Below are 20,853 nucleotides of genomic sequence, written 5' to 3' on the forward strand. Positions count from 1 at the left end.
ACAGATCTGTAAATCATATGCCAATTCGTATCGCTAAATTTAGTGATTTCTAATGCCTGCATGTGATACGATACAGGGACCCAAGCCCGCTGTAAAGTCCGAGAGCCGACGCTTCTATTTAGTGGAGCGGCCCTAGTGGAACCCCCTATCGAACCCCTATTTTCCGAGTAGCTCTTCCAGTAAGACACAAGGATTCCAAAAACTTGTTTCTTATTTCGTACACAAACGACGATGCTCCAAACGCTCCCAATGCTTTCTTTTTTTCTTTTTTAAGTGCCAGTTTTAGGTACCATTCGTTATTACCTAACGGCTTTGGCCACATGCCGTCGTCTACATGTCCCCTGCGACTATTCTTCGCAATGTTTTGCGAGTCCTTATCCCGCTCTGCATAGCTTCAACTGTTTATTTATATCTTTATCCAGTTTTTCTAGGATGTGCGTTTCCGCTTCCGCCACAAGAGGCTGGCAAGACCGAACCTGAGAGCTCTGCTACCGCCTTTCAACATACGCTGCGACAGCATGTTGCCCCGTCGAAAAGTGCAGCTCCGTTCCGACTCCTAGCACTCGGCGATCCACAGCTCGAAGGCGACACATCTATCAGGAATTACAACCGCGAATCATTCCCTCACCTGACCTGGGCTATCCGCCACCTTACTTACAAGACCGACCAACCGTCTCTACGTAGACGTCTGCGACAGGTTGTTCATGATCTTGTAGATGTATTTTTCGACGATCTTTTCGATACGGCCGAGTCGATACGCAAACGCATAGATTTATTCGGAAACGACTTCTACCTCGCCCATATTTATCGAACGCTACAATGGTGGGCCAAACCCACCCATGTCACCGTGCTCGGTGATTTGCTAGGAAGCCAATGGATCCGAGCTCCTGAATTCAACCGGAGAAGTTCGAGATTCTGGAACCGTTCGTTCAAAGGGGGTGAACGTGTCCCCGACGAGGTTGCGGCGTACCCTGCGGAGGAATACGAACTGGCTGGGTTACTCGGCGTCGAGGACGAAAACGCGGCGGCTTGGCGGCGTAGGATCATTAACGTCGCAGGTAACCACGATATTGGATATGCGGGCGACTTGACTTTCGAGCGACTAGAACGATTCGAACGTGCGTTTGGCAAAGCAGCCTATGAGTTACGATTCGAACTTCCTATTTCCGATCCAGCGACGAACGCGACTATATACGATCCTGAAAGCAACCCAGACTCCGATCGTTTGCCCCCTGAGCTTCGAATCGTTAATGTCAATAACATGAACCTTGATACTCCGGCCTTCGACCAAAGTCTCCAGGACAAGACGTATACCTTTGTGAATGACGTTATCAACACTGCCTCCGCTGTCGAATTTGCGGGGCATTTCACGGTGGTTCTAACACACATTCCATTATACAAACCCGAAGGAATCTGCGTCGATGCTCCCTATTTTAGTTTTCACTCTGGTGGTGGCGTCAAGGAACAGAATCAACTCTCGGCCGACGCATCCCGTGGGTTTCTAGAAGGTATCTTTGGATTGAACGGTGACCCTAGTGCACCAGGACAGGGTAGAGGTCGGAGGGGTGTTGTTTTGAATGGGCACGATCACGAGGGCTGCGATACGTATCATTACATCAATCAAACGGAGGGCGAGGAGCGGCAATGGAAAAATACTTTATGGGAGACTGCGAAGACTGACAAATATCTCGGAAACCCGGACATTCCAGGATTGAGGGAGATCACTGTCCGGAGTATGATGGGTGGATTCGGAGGCAATGCCGGATTGCTTAGTGTGTGGTTTGACGAAAACGACTGGGAGTGGAGGTTCGAGTTTGCGAATTGCGCTTTGGGCACCCAGTATCCCTGGTGGTTCGTCCATATAATCGATCTCATCGCCGTCGTCGTGCTTGTGCTTTACGGCATCTTACAGGTGGCCGCTGCTGCGGGTTTCGATTTCGAGAAGCGACCGAAGGTTTCTGTGCCCAAGATCGAAATTAGCGAGCACATCGACGAGATCCCCGACGAGAAACCCGCTCCCGTCAGCAACGGCGATACTAAGAAGGGATAGGTTCCCTTGTACGACCTGCGGCAGACTTACAGCACGGAAGTGTCACGAATCACGAATACTTGTACTAATATGAAGTATAGACTAGGATCCCAACGGATTGTTAATTAGAGCTCAAACATTATTATACGCAGCGTTTTCGCAATCTTGATATATCTCATACGATCTATGCGATATTATTTGATGAAGATGAAATATTTGACAGCTTTTATTAACTTGATACATATATGCAATTTTACAGCACTTTTATAACTTAAAATCGAGAACCACGACATCGACCTGGGCGTGAGAGTCTAAATCTGACCCGTTGCTAGATCGCGTGAACACAGACAATATATTATCATACTGCAACCTCGTGGTATCGACCAATGGCTCCGTCGGCGGGAACCCATCTTCCCGCCACACGACCTCATAATCGGAGTAATTAGATTTCTTCGAGGCCTTCAGGATCGTCAAGGTAGACGCCGCATGGTCCGGCAGAATGAGATATAAGTCGTCGTCTTTACTCACAGCCAACCGTCCTCGCTTCCCTCCCTGCACACCATTTACGTGCGGAAGAGCGCGTTGAGTCCAGGTCCCTATTCCCATAATTAGCTCCACCATCTACTAGCAAAAGCAAAAGCAAAAGAGAAAACTTACCATCAGGCGCCCGATAATAATGCTTCCAGCGCATCCCACCCTCCAACGCGTCGCGATTCAAAACATGCACACCCCCCTCCCCATCCACAGCCTGCGCCTCCTGATTCGCCAGCCCGCTCCCCTTCGGGATCTCAAACGCTACGATGCCCGGCGCATCGGGTCTTACGCCCTCATCCCCTTTCGCTAAATCCGCGACCACGACTCCCGCTCCGTTCCGCCATACACTGCCCCCGTCGTCCGAGTACGCGTAGCAGATGTCGTGGTTGTTGGCTCCTGAGTTCGGGCCTGCTTGCTGCTTGTGCTGCGTGTCGTTGGGGTCGTCCCACCCCGTGTAGTGCACGAAGCCCCGGTATACCCAGGTCGCGTGCAGACGGCCGGAGCGGTGGTCTAGCCCGTGGATGTAGGGGTTGTTTTGTACGCCTTTGAGGTTCGTGCCTAGGATTTTGTAGCCGTAATTTGTTGTAGATGAGGTGGGGGAGGGGGAGGTGTATACGGCTACGTGGTCGTCTCCTAGTCCGGCTTTCCCGGTTCGCCAGGTGAAGAGGAGAGAGGAATCGAGCTGGACGAAACGTGGGTAGGTTATGTAGCTGAATAACGCGTCTTCGGAGGCGGAGAGACCCGGGAGACGTCGTAGGTGCGGGGTGAAGAGGGATTTGGTCCATGTGTGCGATTCGGGCGTTTTGGCGATGTTGGGGTGGGAGTGGCGGTAGCGGACTCTGGGGTTGGTGAGTATGGAGTTTGAGGGTGATTGATGGGGGTGGCTTACATGTCGCAGTGGTGGTCGTATGAGAGGTGGATTGTGCCGTCGCCAGGACAGATACCGAGCTTAGTACACACTCAGCTTCTACTTTCCTTTTTTTCAGAAAAAATAAAAATAAAAATGAAAAAAGGTTTGAGTCCTATATTACCTGGACTGTATTATGCCCATCATCCGTCGTCTGCGGGTAGTCGTCGAACACGAACGTCTCCCACTTCCCCTCCGGCAGCTTCCTGCGCGAGAGGTGGATATACAGCGGCTCCTTGGCGCTATCCGCCGACAGCTGGCTGTAGAAACAGGCGTACTGCCATCCGTTATACGATTGGATGGCGTCCTGCTGGAACGCGTTCCCGTTCAGCACGCAGTTCCGGTGTGTCGGGTCCAGGCCAAGAACAGATACCGAGGGTTCTGGTAACGTCATTTCGATCTCGTTTGTAGGTGTGAAATGATAGGTAGGTGCCTTTTTGAGAAATTGATGAGAGATACAGTAGGATAGGAGCCTCAGATGACCGAGGTTGGTTATAGGATGAAGGGATATGAAACTAGATGAGATGTGATGCGCCGGTAGAAGAGTGGTGGGTGTGGGAGGCTAAATGCAATGCAGCTACGAGGATCTGGCGGCGGATGCGACGATGCGACTTCTAGAACGGATTCGAACGGGTCGCGATGGTGTCACAATAGATTGCGTGCAGCTAGATACCCGTAAGTTTTAGATTCAATTGTTGCTATAGCTTGCCTATCTTTTTTCTTAATCAATTGTATGGAGGCTCTCGTACGATGGAGTTTGTCTTCGACTATGTATTCTTTGGAGGATGAAGCGCCGGTGTAGTATCACCCGAGTAGAAGCTCGAGTCGTAGTGAAGGCCGAAAAGACCTATAGGATACGAGCTATAACCCCACAACTGATGGGTTTATGACGAAATGTTTCCTTTTATTGTCAGTTCAAGTTCTTGCTTGAATTTTTATATCTGTTGACTTTTTTCTACTTCAAAATTAATGTACATATAACTATACGATTACGGTACGTTAATTGCCTGTTGAATGCCGTGTAACGTGAGTGGCAACCCCTGAGTGTTACCCCTATTTAGAATATAGAGCCAACTTAAACCATGTTCGCCTCTTACTCTATAGACGGTCATCTTTAATATTCATTTTATGAGTGGTGCGCTTGTATAAGCTTATGATACTTCATTATTTCGTGTTGGTGACATATCCCACGTCAAGAACCCAACACGAAAATTCACTATTCTGCTTCATCATTTCAAATGCGAAGACTAAAATAAGCGACTGTCCTAGGTAAGCTACCTAGCCATGGTATGTCCTGGTTCGTCTCCCCCGCATTGAGCCTAAAATGAAGACCATCTCCGTAGTGGAGGTCGAGCTTCGACTTCAATCAGCCAGGCTGGTTGGTCGGCTTCCAGCATTCGGTCCTGAGATCCATCCTTCAGAAACTCATCTCCACTTCTCCTACAACCCCAAAAGCTAACCCTGTCAGCTTCTTTTTAGCTGTCGTCTGTGGGTGATTCGATCTTTCAAGACATTATGTATGCTACGTTGTTATTATCCACAAGCACTCTAGAAGATACGATGAGACATCGAGACATGCAGATTTGGATATTTCAGGCGGCGTAAGAAACCCGAAAAATCTATGAAAATTGAAGCTGTAAACGCTCCGTGAATCTAATTAGCGTTGATATCAAACTCCAGATTTACGGAATAATTCCCCAACTTCGGCCTACTCCAGTCCCCAGATCAACTAGCCCTGGCCGCCCATGGGGTAAGAAAACTAGGGCCTACGCAAGCTAGAGCCATTGCTATCTAGTCCAGCCAGGGTCACCTCGGCCAAGTGACGCCCAAAGCCTTTCGACCAAGCAATCTCGCGATTCTATTTGGTGGAAGAATACGGAATTTACCCAGCCTGCATTTTCCACCCATCACAGTCCCCGGGACATGGATCTCGAGAACCACCAGAGGGGATTCCAACCCCCAGATCTCTCGCATCCCGGTACCCCCAAACAACGTGGTATCGCGGTGAGGCGAGAAATCTGCTATCGGCAGCTCACCCGCAGCATGCATGCCTTTAAAGGTAGGGTGTCGCCGCTCATCTTACGACCTTCCTGGTCTTTTTCTTTCTCGTGTATCGCTGAATAATACTCGGACGACGGTACCGCGCTCGTTTTTTTTAAGACGGAGACAGAGAATTGAAGGCACCGCGAGACGTCAGATATTGGGAAAAGAGGCTTGGGATCGTTCCCGCTAATCGATAATCATGTCGTCCATATTAAGATATATCGTCAAAAATGACGCGATGAAAACAGATCCGAAGGAAATCTACGGATGGAGGGTTTACCTTTTGGCTTGCTCGGTAAGTCCTAGATGCTCTCGTAATATTTTCCCTCGAAATACTAACAATTATTCTCACTTAGGCTTGTTTCGGCGCCATGTCTTTCGGATGGGATAGCGGTGTGATTGGCGGTGTTATCAACCTCGACTCATTCATCCAGTATGTACTTCCTACACGCCGACACTGTCATTTTTCATTTAGCTTGAATCCTAACATATCCTTCACAACAGAGCCTATGGTTTAGGAAGCAAAGACGACGTCGCGACAGCTAATCTCCAAGGAAATATCGTCTCCGTTCTGCAAGCTGGATGTTTTGTCGGCTCTCTCGCGGCTTACCCCTTAACCGACGCTTTTGGTCGCAGGCCTTGCCTGATGGTTGCCGCTCTCTTCACTCTAGCTGGTGTGGCCATGCAGGCTGCTGCGTCTGGTCATCTTGAGCCCATGTATATTGGTCGATTCGTCTCTGGTAAGCTTTTGCCAACTTTACTGTGAATGCATCAAACCCCTTTCACATGCTAATCCGTCACCTCTCACAGGTCTTGGCGTTGGCGCATCTAGTGTCATCAACCCTATCTACGTCACCGAAAACGCGCCTCGCGCCATCCGTGGTCTTCTTACCGGCATGTATCAAATGTTCATCGTCACCGGTGGCATGATAGCCTTCTGGGGCAACTACGCCGTCAGCGTGCACTTGCGCGGCCCGAAGCAATACATCGTGCCCCTATCCATCCAAGGTCTCCCCGCGCTCCTTCTCTTCTGCCTAATGGCCCTTTGCAACGAATCTCCCCGCTACCTCGCCCGCAAGGACAAGTGGGAGGAAGCCAAGGCCGTGCTCGTGCGCATCCGAAACCTCGGCCCCGACCACCCGTACGTGCAAGACGAGTTCCAGGAGATCGTCGACCAGCTCGACTACGAGCGCCGCCTCGTCGGCGACGCCAGCTTCTGGTCCCTACAGAAGGAGATGTGGACTGTCGCTACTAACCGCAAGCGCGCCATTCTCAGTATTCTGCTTATGGTCTGCCAGCAGATGACCGGCACCAACGCCATCAACGTGTACGCCCCGCAGATCTTCAAGAACCTCGGCATCACGGGTACCTCGAACTCGCTCCTCAGCACCGGTGTTTACGGCATCGTCAAGGTCGTCTCCTGCGGTCTCTTCTTGCTGTTCATGGCTGACTCCCTTGGTCGTCGTAAATCTCTGCTCGTCTCGTCTGTCGGCCAGGCTTTTTGCATGTTCTACATCGGCCTATACGTGCGCATCTCGCCTCCCCAGGATGGCCAGCCTGTGCCTGGTGCCGGATACTTCGCTCTCGTCTGTATCTTCATCTTCGCTGCTTTCTTCCAGTTTGGTTGGGGTCCCGCATGTTGGATCCTAGTCTCCGAGATCCCGGCCGCGCGTCTACGACCTATGAATGTCGCGCTTAGCGCTGCTACGCAGTGGCTGTTCAACTTCGTCGTCGCGCGCGCTGTGCCGAATATGTTGGCTACCGTCGGAGCGCACGGGTACGGTACTTACCTCATCTTCGGCAGCTTCTGCGTGAGCATGTTCTTCTTTGTCTGGTTCTTCATTCCTGAGACTAAAGGTATGTCTACTCCTCTATCTCCTTTTTATTATTGTGTGAATCAAAGTACTCATTCTTTTACTAGGTATTTCCCTCGAGCATATGGACCAGCTTTTCGGTGTTGCGGAACAACACAAGCTGGAGGTCACCGAGGGCTCGAAGCATGATGTGTCTAAGATCGAGATCGAGGAGCATTCTAACCGGTCGGACAATAGGAGCGTGTAAAAAGGATAGTAATGAAGGATATGAAAACTAAAATACCCCGCTGCTCTTGTATGAGTTTCTTGTAGGTTTAGATAATTAGCTGAGAATTTGTGAGATTCTGCAATATTTCAAGCACTTTCGGAACTTTGGATCTCTTTTTTACCGCATGCTGTGCATATGCGATGGTTCTAACCTAGCGTCTAGGGCCGTTTTCTAGAGAGCACAATAGAATAGCCGTGAATTAGGATGTAGTGAATCTGTGCCTACCTAGGTGTAGAACGTTAATCGTTACTCATAGGCCATCCTGTTTGCTCTTATGTTAACAGAGATCCATGACATGTTAAAGATGGCTGATTGACACGTTTCTCTCTTCGTCATGATCGATTATAGTAATGATTTCGCGTTGCTCCAGCTCTTGTGGTATCATCATAGGCATATCATCCGGTTTGTCTCCTATGTATATGACTAGACCCTCATGACGATGCTGACTTGTCAGTAGTCCTGAGAACACCACACTGTATTGTGACTTACCTTTATACAATAACTGACAGACATGGCAAACATTTCCTCTACAATTATTTAAATCAAATATTATTCCACGTTAAATTCTCTGCCAGGACAACAAGGCAATATTAACATTTCAATTATGCGGCCACTACGGGTTATTATTGCTCCCTCCGGAATCGAGGAGGACCTGGAGGCAGACAAAGTAGCCGACTGTATCGAGAAAGGGATTAGAGAAGGCTTTCCTGGAGATGACGCCTTGGTACGCAAAATACCACTCTATGATGATAAAGACTTCATCAAATCATTCTTAGCACTTCACAATTGTGAAATCTACTGCGTTACTATCAACAATCCATTCTGCTATGCTGTCGAGTCTTGGTTCTGGACATGTGACGATGGTAGCACCGCCTTAGTGGATCTGAAGGCAGTTGCTGGATCACATAAAATACCAGATAATTGCCTTGATCTCATCAAGGGCACAAGTTACGGGGTTGGAGAATTACTTAACGCAGCACTTGACGCTGGTTGTACGAAGATTATCATTTCCTGCGACAGCTTTGGAGCGTTGGATGGGGGCGCGGGAATGCTTCAAGCACTTGGAGCTAGGTTATTCGATATAAGCGGGAAAGACATACTGACAATTGGTGGTGGTCCTGAACTGACCAACCTAAGTCGCATTGATATGAGCAATATTCATCCTAGGTTGCGCAACAAAAGTAAGTCCAAAGCTAGTTTGATATACTGATATACTCTCAACTAACGTGAGTGTTCTTGGCAGAAGAAAAAATACGTATCGAAGCTGTGTGTCCCACGATGGACGTGCTCTGTGGCTCCAAAGGAGTTGCCTTAGCTGATGGGCCTCAAAATCAAGCATCAATGGAACAAATCGAGGATCTCACATTAGCGTTGGAGATTTTCGCTGAAATCGTAGGGAATCTACTGGGGGAAGATGTTGGTTCCAAGCCTGGAAGTGGTGTTTCTGGTGGTTTAGGTACTGGATTGATGCTACTGGGAGCCAAGTTTCGGACAACCCCCGATGCTGCGAGCAAACACCTTGACCTTGAAAAGTTGTTCACCGAGCCTTGGGATGTCGTGTTCACGGGTGCAAGATCTTTATCGTCTCTAGATCCCAAAGCAGGGAAAGCCATAGAGATTGCGCGACGTGCTCGAAACCATGGCGTTGCTGTAATGGCTGTGGCTAAGACCATTGGAGATGACAGACCCGCAGACCTTTTTTACAAAGGGTTCACTTCATTTACAGGTATTTCTGAAGACTGTACACTCGGGGAACCGCAGGTCGAATATCTTATTGAGCAGGCTGTGGGAAGATTTATTCTAGTTATTCAGATCGGGTTATCGTTACATAGGTAGGGACTAGACTCGGTGTCTACCTAGTACCTGTAGTCGGGAATTGAGATAAGAGTCTACCAAATCTTTTGATGTGTATCTAAGGATAAAGGTATTATTGAATATTCAATTGGCGATAGAGGATATAGGTTTTGGGGTTTTCGGGCGAAGAATGCCTCGGTAAGGCATTCTAAATTATTACCCCTATTCACGCCGCCAACCCCTTTTCCACTAATAGATATGTACTTTAGAAGATGTGGCCAAGCCAATGAATATTTTAACAATTTGCACGGCTATCTATCATGCGAAAAGAAACCTTATAAGTAGATAGGTAAGTAGGTAGGTATATATTGTATTATGCAGTGCTAACCCCTGTTCATTGCGAATATGCGCCATAATCGTGATATCGAGCATAATTAGGTACGTGTCCAGTTCGGTTTTTTTAGGTATATGGAGTAGTAATAGAAATGGAATGAATATATTTACCTATTCTCTACCTATCTATTTACATCTAATCTTACCGAATTAGAACATCTTATCACTCTCCTCCAACTTCTAGTCTAGGCTCATCACGAGAAACGCTGAATAAGCCAATTTCTTACAAACCAGATCACCATGCTCACCACCATAAGCATGAATATCCATGACACCAAGCCTGCTATTATGTGATCGCGGAATGTTTGCGCCGCATCGCCTTTGCTATTATTATGTGGGAATGGGCGATCGGGTATAGGGACGTTCAGAATCTTGCACAGCGGCTCCCATCCTTGGCTGACTTCGTAGAAAAATAGCTTTTCTGGGGGTACAGCTTTCCTTAGATGCTCCTCGTGCCTGCGAAGGGTATCCTCCTCGATCTTTTCCTGGTCGTAACGCCACATCATTATGTGATGGAACCGTTCGCGCCATATTCCGTACACTTGGGTCTTGTGCAGCCATAGAACCACGATAGGGAGGTACCATGTTCCCATCAGACTATTTAGATAGTTCATGCTTTTCCACCAGGATGCCTGGTCTCTTGTCGTCGCTATTACGATCGCGTCAGGGTAGACTCGCATGATTTCAGGGGTGAGCGTCGCAGCGGGGCAGTCCATGGTTGCAACGTAGCCGTCGAGTACGTCGGATATAAGCCAATCAAGCTTTTTCTGTTCTGAGAACGTCCGGGCTCTCGGGGCGAGCTCCATTATATCGAGCCAAGCTTTTATCTGATCGACTGTACCTCCGAGAGATTGGATGCCAGAATCGTGGACAGGGCCATCGAGGAGAATGGCAAGAGCTTCGTTGAGAGTTTTAGTTCCGGTACGTGACCTATGTCAAGTCAACTTCATTTTCCATGCGATTAAAACTGAAATAATGACATTGTGATAGTATTTACACGAGAACTTCGCTCTATACTAGCAATTGATCAATGGCGACTCAATTCGACTCACATTCCAGCTCCAATGACACGAAATTTAGTCCCCGGTGGGCCTGGAAGCGAAGGACCCTGTCCCATGGTAACGAATTGACGGTCACCAATAAGGTATTCGCTCAACTCCACAATCCTGTCGCCTATCGCTGATTTTTAGAGGCTCTAGACACCCAAGCTGTCAATGTGTCGATTGCGTAGTTCAAGCCCTAAATGGTATCATCAATGGCGAATATGACTTATTTATACTCCTAGCAACTGCGCGCCATCTTCGATCGTCATGCTGCAGATAGCGTTACAGAGTGCCAAGAGCCGGAAACCATGTACACAATGTGCGGTTCTCGAATAGATTACATGAGTTACGCGGTTCATCTTCCTGGGTAAAATGTATACCTAGTCAGCTTCGTAACTATCAGATACTCACTCACAACTGATCGGTTGAAGCGGCATCCTCATGTATCCTACCCAGCCTACAGGAAAACTAGTATGCTCACCTCGCCTACTAGGTATGATGACCCCCAACACTTCTCCAAATCTCCAACCTTTTCAACTTCTGCCTCAGCTGTCCGTACAACGCCAAGCCGGCTGAAAGCCAATCCACGACTATGAGTAAGGCTTACTATATGCCGAAAATATTCAAGCTGAGCAAGATCTGCGTAAGACACCTCATGGTAATATATAAAGTAGGCGGATCATCGCAGGGCGGACTTTCAACACCCGTCTAACCCAACGAACTCGTTCCCGGATTTGAAAATTTAAGGTTGTTCCGAAAGAAGTGGCAACGTTTCCTTCCAGTATCCGGGGAAGACGAAGACTTGGCTTTTCACATACCTATTCGTTGGACTGCGATTGACAGATAAGCTTCATGTAGGAAAGATAATGCGCTCTGCGCCTATAGGGTGGAGATTACTGATATTGACTTAACTCATCAATACTTTCATATATCTACAGATGAATTCTCTTGATAGTTACACCAAAACAATATTCATCCCACGGGGAAACACATTCTAGATAAGTGAAAAGTGAGAATGAGATATCATATAAGGTTCACACTATGGCGTAGCCGTAACAACACTTGTGACTATTAACTCGGGTGAATGTAATGTGGTGTACATGAGACTTCAAACAAGGACACAAAGGTTTCTGATCACACTTCGTAGCACGGCGACAAGCTATTGACTTTGTAAGAAAAACAATCTCCAACACAAAAAGCCCGACTAATATAACACGGCCACTGTGGATTAAAATTATGTAGAAAAACACAACACAGCCTATTCTGATAAGATCTGATAATGTGCACCAAATTGAACTTCACTTATCCCTATCTTTGAGACTACCTAGTGAATAATATCCACCATCAAATTCGTCAATGCTATCTACCTGACACTAGGTAGACATAATATGATCACGTATAAAACCATGATATTGGTTTAGGAGAAAGCGTGGCCTAAGGCATTTATATTGCGAATCATAAAACGACGAAATAATCCCACTGAATCCTGATATCCAAGGGTTACTACTGCTGTTAGAAGGACATTATTTTCTCAGTAGATTAATGGGTGAATCTTCCATATCATTTAAATGGCGGTGCTGTCACCAAGTCTTGAACTGTTTGTGATATTCACATGTTTTGTCAGGGATTGGTCGTGTGGTTGAAGACTACTATAGAATGGATGACTGTAATTAGGTTCCCTCTACCATAACCATATGATAACCGAACCCACGCCATTATATCAATCCATTTAGGAGTCTTTAGCCCTTTATATACTTGTTTAAAATGGTTAGACAGGATACAAGGAAGGCGTTGCTGCGTCGCCTCCCCTATCAACCCCCGATGTGCTTCTGCTCTTATCACAGAATAGGTTTTACGTAGATTTCTACTTAGCTATTAGGTAGGTAAAGACTCCTCCTTTACAATTATCTACTACTCAATGGAAGGTAGCCAATTCCGCAGTTTAATCGTCGAGTGACGATTATTCATGTGCGTTCACATAAACTGTCCCACCGAACGACTAGGAACCCTACCACGCAAATTTCATCATAGGACAAAGCGAGTAATAGTGCAACAAATCTCAACTAACTAAATCACATGTCAAAAGTCAGACTCTAACGTCACTGTAAAGTTTAGAGCATAAGAGCCACACCGCCACATATGTAAAAGTGGGATATAGCCAAGTCGAAAGCTTGACCGCCTTACACTACCATATCAGAAGCCGTATTGTGATAATTACAATAAGAGAATTACGAGCCCCTGCATATAACATGTAGTCACTACGCAACTCAACGCTGACAGTTGGGCGCCAATATCACTTCATCTAATTCATGGATTCTCACTTTGCATCAGTCATTGTCCAATGAGTAGCAGATACGAAAAGATGAAAGAAGACACAGTTAGATCTCTAGATCCATCAAGAATCTTGATACCGTGTACCAATCGGCATCTAACAACTACCTGCCTATATTTCACTGCTCAACGAAAGCTAGTTGGTCCACGTATATAATAACCACAGTATTTCGTTCTGCGGTGTAAATAGGTCTTATAATACCAATATTTCAATATTTACCTCTTTAAGTTAATTTAAACATGGAATTGATACGTACGTTGTAATAGTTATTAGCTATCAATTATTTTACTCGGCTGGTTTGAGATGATTGTAACTTATGAAACTTCCTACGATCCGTCCGGGCAGTGATAGTTTAACCTAACAAAGCTCATATCTTTCCACTCATTATACAAGGCTGTCTTTAGATATTCCACTGAAGCGATGGATGCCTTAGACTATACCAATATCCATTTATTAGGGCAATAAATTGTCCTATATGCATGTCTCAAGTGTGTTCCCATGACCAACTTGAGTCTGCAAGACACCCCTGAATGCAACTTAGCATATGCAATAGCCTATTGGTGCCAGAGAGGATTAATTCCGATTAGTTAGATGTATTATGATATGTACGAGTTATGGTCCACCTAGCTGAACAAGCTATTTGGAATGACTGGTAAACTTAGGCCAGTTAAGGAGGCCATATGCGTGTTTCTGACTGCAGGTAGATGGTGATATGGGGCTTCGACATATTGAAGGATCAAAGCACAAGTGAACTTGTCATTGACTTCTGATCAAACTCGTTATGTGAGAAGTTGTTAAAACTGTTATTCATTCTCTTATTAGGTTACATAATGATCATGAGGTTAAGTTTGTCAATCGCCGATACACTCCCATGAAAACAGAAATATCGATATTTGCACCAAAACAACCTCTCAAAAGCTAACGCAGCTAAATATAAAAGCAGAAATTTGCACTCTTACAGAACATTGACTGAAATTAGCTGCAAGATACTATCATAAGAAAGGATGTTAAACTGATTGTTTTAAGCTTGCTTAGTAGGCAAACATAGGTAATGTCTTCTGTTAAAAGGGGGTTCCCACATAAGCTTCGTAGGCCAATGAATTGAATGATTCATCCATGGATGTATGCCTTGTTACGTTTGCGTAATACACTGCAAACACCCCTACAAGTTGCCTCGATTTGGCTGACTTTAGGCAGCTCTGCCCTTGTATTTCGTACAGGCATCGAGTGCGATCCCGGCGCTGTCTCATCTACCGTCAGCACTTAGAATGGTTTCGAGGGAAGCACTAAAAGTCGTGGAACAACACCATGATAATTACGTGATCGGTAGCTTGATAATGGTATTCCGAATTCACATCGACGGCTGTCCAGAATTTTCGAAATTTATTCTCTCATAATAGTTGATCTATCATTTGACTGACCAGCAAGGTAGCTGAACTAATGAACTAATGACATGTGAACCGGACCGTCCTCGATCACGCATTGCCGACATCGTCCGCACAATCCGTAGAAATGCCGAGTTCGAGCTCCTTCCGGAGCCAAGTCCGATGAGGGTAGGTTTCGTACTTCCAATCGAATGAAGGCAAATCCGCTAGGGTGAGACACACCATGCAGACCCGAATCTTGCTGCCGACCTCGCTTTTCTATCTTTTTCCATGCTCGAGAGATGGGATTCCAGAAGTCCAAGCCGCCTTAGGTGCTATTCGTCAACGATTCTCCGGACGTTACCTGCCTGTAGTAGCATGATCATCGCTGATATATGGTATGTATGGTATAACGCGCCTACTATAACCTGTAGCGAAATCCGAAAGTCCATGCTCATCTTCGATCTTTCAACGATCGAGAAATCGAAAAAGAATTAAGCGCTAGAAACGGTAGGTTACAATGATCGGATTGTTCAATGCCCATCCTACTTTCTCCTTTCCGCCTTGACACTATGCCACAATTCGGGCGGCATTCTCTAACATATGTCTATTCGTTAATAGATGCCGGTTATCGAGGCCGCGTGGTCTTTCGAATTTTGGTAATTTTATGATAAGTCAAATTTTGGAAAATACCTAGTCTCCAATATGTTATCCGCTCGTCCACCATTCAAATTGATGGTATACCAGGTAATGTCAAGGTCATGGTGACGCTGCCAATTTATTCTCTAGGTAGTTTTAGGCTGTGATCTGATGTCGCGAGGCAGTCTTTCAGTCTAGCCCCCTACGCTAGTATTTGATCGAACAGTTTTTATTCCTTTTCTGATCGGATGGCGGCCTAATACAACTTGGAAGTCGTTGAGAATTCGCTATTGCCTGTATATCACTTCCAGACCCAAGGTACGAAATGTGATATATCAAATATTCCAAAGTGACCTTGTAACAACTTTGCAAGTTACAACAACTTGAACTTGTGAAATGTACCTAGTCTACTGTCTTGTAGACATTACTTTTAATACCCATCTACCTACCTAGATAGGATTAGCTGCTCCTGAATCTGAAGTGGTTTAATTGGTCATTCCTATTCACGCTATACTCGGTCTGGGAACTAAGGAATTTATGTACTATATTCCATCTTACGAGTTAGGCAATCATCTTCCAACCCAGAGAAACGGACTGCGGAACATGGCAAAGCACAAATGGTGTAGCGGTAACATTCAACCCTTCCAAGGTTGAGCTCGGGGTTCGACTCCCCGTTTGTGCATTTTCTTTTCTCAACTCAACATCTGAGACATTCTTTATTTTTTAATTATCTATCTACATCTAGGTATAGATCTATTTTTAGAGAGTCCGTGGCCATCCGATGACAACATTTATGCATCTGTGCACTTGGAAATTGTGCGACGGGAAAATTACAAGTACATACATGGATGCATGTACAATCCTACTTCCTTTTTCTTCATCCCCTTCCCCTTCCTCCGAACACCGTGCATCGTGCATCGTGGCAACGGCAACGTGAGTGTCTACTACCTAAAAAGGTTATGCGATTCGCCTCACCTGACATTTGCATCAATAATTTTTAATATTTACTACTTAAGGCATGTCGTTGGAAAAACTGGTAAATATCATCGGGGTCACTTACATAGGTACTAGGTACAGTTCCTTGGATCCATATCTACCCGAGAGCACCGAGTAAGCAGGTAGGTAGACAGGTACAGTACTTACCGAGGTGAGCCTCCAAGATCTAACTTAAAGTCTTCACGATAGGATGAGATCTATTTTATAGGTACAGTAGGTAGGAATTATCAGATGTTGCACTTATGTAAGGCATGGATATGGATACTACTAAGATATCTTACTACATACATACATACTCCTTCAAACGGGAATGGATTCGGTATTTCAAAGTAAGCCCTTCGAAGATATGAAACGACGGCTTCATACCTTAACCAAACTGCCGGGTCGAAGGTAATCGACGAGCAGCTTGGCCTAGCTTGGCGACTCTTTTTCCACGCTATATTAGCTCTTCAACTTTTTAGCTTGAGCAAAAGCTCGCCTAGCAATCCCATCTTGGAATCCCATCTTGCTTAAACTGCGCTATGTGCAATATGGATCTTGCTCCCGTAGATGGAACTCCCGCCTGTCAGGCTTCTGCCGGACGACTTGATTCGACGCCATTCAGTCGGGAGAGGTGAAAGGGAGGTCCACAGCGGATGTGTTCTCCCAATACGGCTCCCATACCGCTGAAGCTATATTGCGCCACGAGGCAAATTCGAGGCATCGAGGGACTGTTCCTGGTCTCGTCGGCGCTCGTCTTGCGGTTTTGCTGCGGTGCGGTGCAGGAACCGACCACTCGATGCACGCCGCACCTCCGGACCAGAACACACTGAACAGTTACATGCCTGCAGCGTAACCAGGTCCAGGTAGTTACGTACCCGGAATTGGGACGGATATGACCCATAATGCATGTTGGCGGCGGACGGCAGCGCTGTCATTGGCAGATTGGGCGGCACGAAGAAAAAAGAAACTGCCCTAAGATCTTCAAAGTGCCTGCGAGGGGGGGAAACACGCGTTGCGCATCAACCCAGAAGAGCAAGATCGGCAAGGGGAGAAGGAGGGATATTAATGAGTCTGTGAGTGTAAGTGCTTTATTACTTTCCTATTACTTTATCGAAAGATTTACCAAGATTGACGTGATTGTCGTCTAAATACGAGGGGAGCCTCACTGCCTCAGTACCTAATATGCAGCCAATCTGCCTGTCTGCCAATGTAGTGACATATTAGTGGCAGATACTCTCTTCTCTGATATTCTGATATTCTACAATTTTACATTACACCGACAGAAAAGAGAGGATAGAAAAATCGGATCGATGATGTGCCAAGCCTATAAGTCCTATACCTTTAAATGGACCCCGTCGCTTGATTGGGAACTATCCCATATTTCTTTGATTAATGGGTGTCCTTCCTCGACTATCACTTGGTGTCTTCTCCGAGAGATCGTCTTTTGGGGTTTCTCTCGCGGGCAAGGTGGACTCACAAGGACACAATCAGGAGACGCGAACGCGCATCCGGTCCGTTTATCCCCAGAAAAGTTCTTTTATTGCAAGCGAAAGTGACGACTACGATTTGTCAAGACTCAAGTCATCCTCTATTTTTTTTATTCCCTCAACCTTGCCTTACGCGCCAACGGGTGATCGACTTTTTCTTGGTTTTTTTTTGTCTCTTGTATCTTTTATTCTTAGGTACATACCTACATACCTACATACCATCATATCGGTTTTTTCTAATTCTGATGTGTCGATGCTGCAGTCCGTATGTCTGTGTGTGTTATGCTCGACTCTGTTTCGCTACCAAAGTTTTTTCTCCCTTTTTCCATCGACTTCCATTCTCGCGTTGGCTGTGGTTCTGATACGATATCGGCCGAAAAGGAATCCCGTTGTCTTGGCTTGCATCTTAAACATCGCATCGTCGCTAAAGAGTGGTCAGACTCGGTAGGAGCCGACGGTGCCGAAAAGGCGACGGGCATTCCTAGGCGAGCACCACGTGGTAAACGTGGTCAGCTTCTGAGTTTGGCATCTTGAGCGGGAATTGCTTCCTACTACGCAGTTACTGCAGTAGATAATTTCGAACTAGGCTGTTGACGCCGGTCCGCTATTCGCTTAGACGGGAAACATATTCCTGCTTACCTGGCGCTATTGGCAAAGACCCTTACATGGTACTCTACTAGGCAGGTGGTGTCAGTGGGTCTACTACGCAGTGCGCATAGTATAATGTAGCTATGTATGTAGTAGGTCAGCCAGCCATCGTGAAGTTATTGATGGATCGTGCATTAGTCCCAAATTGGGATGGATATTATAAGTTAATAAATCCGCAGAGACGATCCTTCAAGGGTCCCATAATCCCATCCATGATAATGCCTTCTCCCCACTCACCACCGACCCAGCACCGACCTAAGACAGCTTTTAGTCTAGCCTTTTTCTCCATGAGGGGAGACCATAAACCGGAACATCCATTCGACTTTTTATCTCTTCCATATCCATCCATATCATCATACACACAACCTTCTTTTAATCGCCTTAAGCCATAACTTCTATCTTTGTCCACCAACTTATACACGTGCCTCTCCCTTCTTACCTACTAACCTTTTTTCACATACCAAACACACACCATCATCAGTCGCCGCTGAACCTAATAGAGCTTACTAGCTTACTAGAGCTTGTAAGTTGACCTTTCTATCCTATGCCTTATCGAGACCTGAAGAGGGGATATAGAGATATAATAGGTATCTAACATGTTATCAACAGGCAAACACCTATAACTCGGCTATCATAAAACATATCTACCTAAACATATATTCTTATATATTCCACCTAAAAGGGTACATTCTCAAACGACAACAACATCATGCATATGCACACGTGTGGTAACTGCGGAACTGAGTACACCACAGGCAGCTGTTGGTACTGCCATCCTCAAAACAGACCTCAACTGGAGGAGTGTCATACGGCGCATTCCCATTCCCATTGAGGAAAAGTATGGTCAACTCTTTTTTGCTACGACTAGGGGAAGAATTATGATATGTGTGGAATTAAGAAGTATTTCAATTCGGGATTTTTTACACGACCTTTGGACAAAAACAACCTACCCGCTCGCTCAAAACCTACCTGAGGTAGAATCTCTCTCGAGATAAACTTACCTCACGAGACAATTCACTCGCTCAACCGTTGCACTTTATACGTCACGTCTGTCTCGCTCGCTCGTTGCTTCTACTCTCCTACCAACTAGCTGCCAGGAGCAACAACAACAACATCAACATCAAACACCATCAAACTGATTCGAGCTTGACGTATCGAACTTCTACAACGGACATCGCACATTTTTTCCCTAATGGACTACGCCGGGATTCCTTTTTATTTTCACGAGAAAAAGAAAATAAAACTAGAGGCTTGCAGAAGAGAGCCTCGGCCTCCTGCTTCGAGGTCTTAGTACGTTGATAGCCTGCTGGCTAACACTTTACGAAGAAATGATCAGGGGGTTATTGAGGGTACTCCAGTACCTCGGAGACAGTTGGCATTTACAAGGCGTTATTATGATATCACTATATGGGTCGGGCATTAATTTACCAGGAAAAAAGTTCTCATGATTGTCAACGGAATGCATCATTAATTCATTTTTAGAAAGAACCCGGCCGAGCATGCGATATCGCTTTATGATTCATCAAGAATGTTAGGCGCTTGAACGAAAAATTCGTATTATCTGTCTTAACGTTACTACTACTTATTATATAGCTTTTGTATTTTTTCATACTATCCTTCACTGATCGATTAGGTAGCCGATATTCTTTAATTCTAATAGAATGATATTTATCTAATATTGATAGACCTCAAACATTTTGGTTGTGATGTTTCTCGTGACTACTCCGTACCAGGTAGGTGAGCTAGATTCGCGATATCGACTCGGGCAATTTAACGACGTCAAATATTCATTTATCTTAATCTATTTAATCTGCTATTAATGGTGTAGCGCCTTTTTTCCAGGCTGTTGTAACCTAGCTTCCGCACCCGACTAACCTAGCTGACAAGGTCACCGGTGAGGCCAGCCCTACGAAGCTACCTACGAAGCTACAAAAGCACTTATTCATAACCACACCACTTCACCGAACTGAACAGCCGAGGGCCATCTAGAATCACCTAGATGCGGGGTGATACAGATGAGTTACACCAGAAAGCCATGGGATAAGCCCCGTAGTTGGCGGCATAGCTCCTGCAAGCTGCAATATGTCATGAGGACAGTTCAAGGGGTCTCGGAAGCACCCCATAGGTGAGCCAGGGAGCTTATCCGATCGCCCTGAACCCACAGTCCACAGCCCACAGCCCACCATCGACCAGCATCATTCCAAGTGGGAAAAAAAAAGAAAAAGGAAAAAAAAAGTTGTGATGTAAAGTTCTCGGTATGATGCAACCTTTTTAAAATTACCCCTTCTATAAATAGACAAATAGCGTGCTCTAGACCGCCCAGGAAAATAATTGCGTCTGTGTGTTGTCCGCTCGAAGCGGAAAGTTGGACACGTATTTATATCACAGACCCCCTACCAGGGGAGCCCTAAAGGGGACGCGTTTATTGCCCTTTAGGCTTTTTAAGCTCTTCCCCGTGGGGACGGTTCTCACGTATCACAGCGTCAGGTAGCCCGATGCATGCAAGGGATGATATGATATCAGAGCTTTCGGAAGCTCAGCCCGGACCCTAGGTAGAGAAAGTGGATGCGGCGAGGCAAG

At 46.1% G+C, this 20,853-nt stretch overlaps 6 protein-coding genes and 1 non-coding gene across 7 annotated transcripts; 5 read left to right on the forward strand and 2 right to left on the reverse strand.

The window, feature by feature from the left end:
• The first annotated feature begins 223 nt into the window (after positions 1-223).
• GGS22DRAFT_60066 (uncharacterized protein) lies at positions 224-2,422 on the forward strand. The gene has a single exon (XM_047967517.1). The coding sequence runs from the start codon at positions 335-337 to the stop codon at positions 2,048-2,050; it is 1,716 nt and encodes a 571-aa protein (XP_047815450.1). The 5' UTR covers positions 224-334; the 3' UTR covers positions 2,051-2,422.
• On the reverse strand, positions 2,172-4,390 carry GGS22DRAFT_60068 (uncharacterized protein). Its single transcript, XM_047967518.1, has 5 exons — positions 4,220-4,390; positions 3,595-4,135; positions 3,453-3,511; positions 2,687-3,402; positions 2,172-2,625 (listed from the first exon to the last, which is right to left on the reverse strand). Exons 2-5 carry the CDS (start codon positions 3,862-3,864, stop codon positions 2,294-2,296), a joined length of 1,377 nt encoding a protein of 458 aa, XP_047815451.1. The 5' UTR covers positions 3,865-4,135; positions 4,220-4,390; the 3' UTR covers positions 2,172-2,293.
• A 729-nt stretch (positions 4,391-5,119) lies between these two features.
• Positions 5,120-7,697, forward strand: GGS22DRAFT_172570 (general substrate transporter). The gene is made up of 5 exons (XM_047962785.1): positions 5,120-5,808; positions 5,870-5,946; positions 6,018-6,253; positions 6,324-7,370; positions 7,435-7,697. Exons 1-5 carry the CDS (start codon positions 5,713-5,715, stop codon positions 7,572-7,574), a joined length of 1,596 nt encoding a protein of 531 aa, XP_047815452.1. The 5' UTR covers positions 5,120-5,712; the 3' UTR covers positions 7,575-7,697.
• Positions 7,698-8,199: 502 nt separating this feature from the next.
• GGS22DRAFT_192255 (glycerate kinase) lies at positions 8,200-9,431 on the forward strand (the record flags this gene model as incomplete). Its single annotated transcript, XM_047965234.1, has 2 exons — positions 8,200-8,776; positions 8,839-9,431. The coding sequence occupies 2 exons, from the start codon at positions 8,200-8,202 to the stop codon at positions 9,429-9,431; spliced, it is 1,170 nt and encodes a 389-aa protein (XP_047815453.1).
• A 545-nt stretch (positions 9,432-9,976) lies between these two features.
• GGS22DRAFT_196506 (uncharacterized protein) lies at positions 9,977-10,953 on the reverse strand (the record flags this gene model as incomplete). The annotated part of the gene is made up of 2 exons (XM_047965839.1): positions 10,835-10,953; positions 9,977-10,712 (listed from the first exon to the last, which is right to left on the reverse strand). Exons 1-2 carry the CDS (start codon positions 10,897-10,899, stop codon positions 9,977-9,979), a joined length of 801 nt encoding a protein of 266 aa, XP_047815454.1. The 5' UTR covers positions 10,900-10,953.
• Positions 10,954-15,771: 4,818 nt separating this feature from the next.
• Positions 15,772-15,842, forward strand: GGS22DRAFT_t121. The gene has a single exon. It is a non-coding gene; the product is annotated as a tRNA-Gly (tRNA).
• Positions 15,843-17,424: 1,582 nt separating this feature from the next.
• On the forward strand, positions 17,425-18,250 carry GGS22DRAFT_172579 (uncharacterized protein). Its single transcript, XM_047962786.1, has one exon. The coding sequence runs from the start codon at positions 17,531-17,533 to the stop codon at positions 18,071-18,073; it is 543 nt and encodes a 180-aa protein (XP_047815455.1). The 5' UTR covers positions 17,425-17,530; the 3' UTR covers positions 18,074-18,250.
• Positions 18,251-20,853: the final 2,603 nt, after the last annotated feature.

This window comes from Annulohypoxylon maeteangense, assembly GCF_022496945.1.
Source record: "Annulohypoxylon maeteangense strain CBS 123835 unplaced genomic scaffold GGS22scaffold_19, whole genome shotgun sequence".
Lineage (NCBI taxonomy): Eukaryota > Fungi > Ascomycota > Sordariomycetes > Xylariales > Hypoxylaceae > Annulohypoxylon > Annulohypoxylon maeteangense.

Excerpts from the sequence above, each read along its gene's own strand:
- GGS22DRAFT_60066 (XM_047967517.1), top strand. The coding sequence starts at position 335 with ATGTCCCCTGCGACTATTCTTCGCAATGTTTTGCGAGTCCTTATCCCG.
- GGS22DRAFT_60068 (XM_047967518.1), bottom strand. The coding sequence starts at position 3,864 with ATGACGTTACCAGAACCCTCGGTATCTGTTCTTGGCCTGGACCCGACA. Across the intron at positions 3,512-3,594 it reads ATGGGCATAATACAGTCCAG|CTCGGTATCTGTCCTGGCGA; the intron begins GTAATATAGGAC and ends GTGTGTACTAAG. Across the intron at positions 3,403-3,452 it reads TACGACCACCACTGCGACAT|AGTCCGCTACCGCCACTCCC; the intron begins GTAAGCCACCCC and ends CACCAACCCCAG.
- GGS22DRAFT_172570 (XM_047962785.1), top strand. The coding sequence starts at position 5,713 with ATGTCGTCCATATTAAGATATATCGTCAAAAATGACGCGATGAAAACA. Across the intron at positions 5,947-6,017 it reads AACCTCGACTCATTCATCCA|AGCCTATGGTTTAGGAAGCA; the intron begins GTATGTACTTCC and ends CCTTCACAACAG. Across the intron at positions 7,371-7,434 it reads CTTCATTCCTGAGACTAAAG|GTATTTCCCTCGAGCATATG; the intron begins GTATGTCTACTC and ends TTCTTTTACTAG.
- GGS22DRAFT_172579 (XM_047962786.1), top strand. The coding sequence starts at position 17,531 with ATGGGTGTCCTTCCTCGACTATCACTTGGTGTCTTCTCCGAGAGATCG.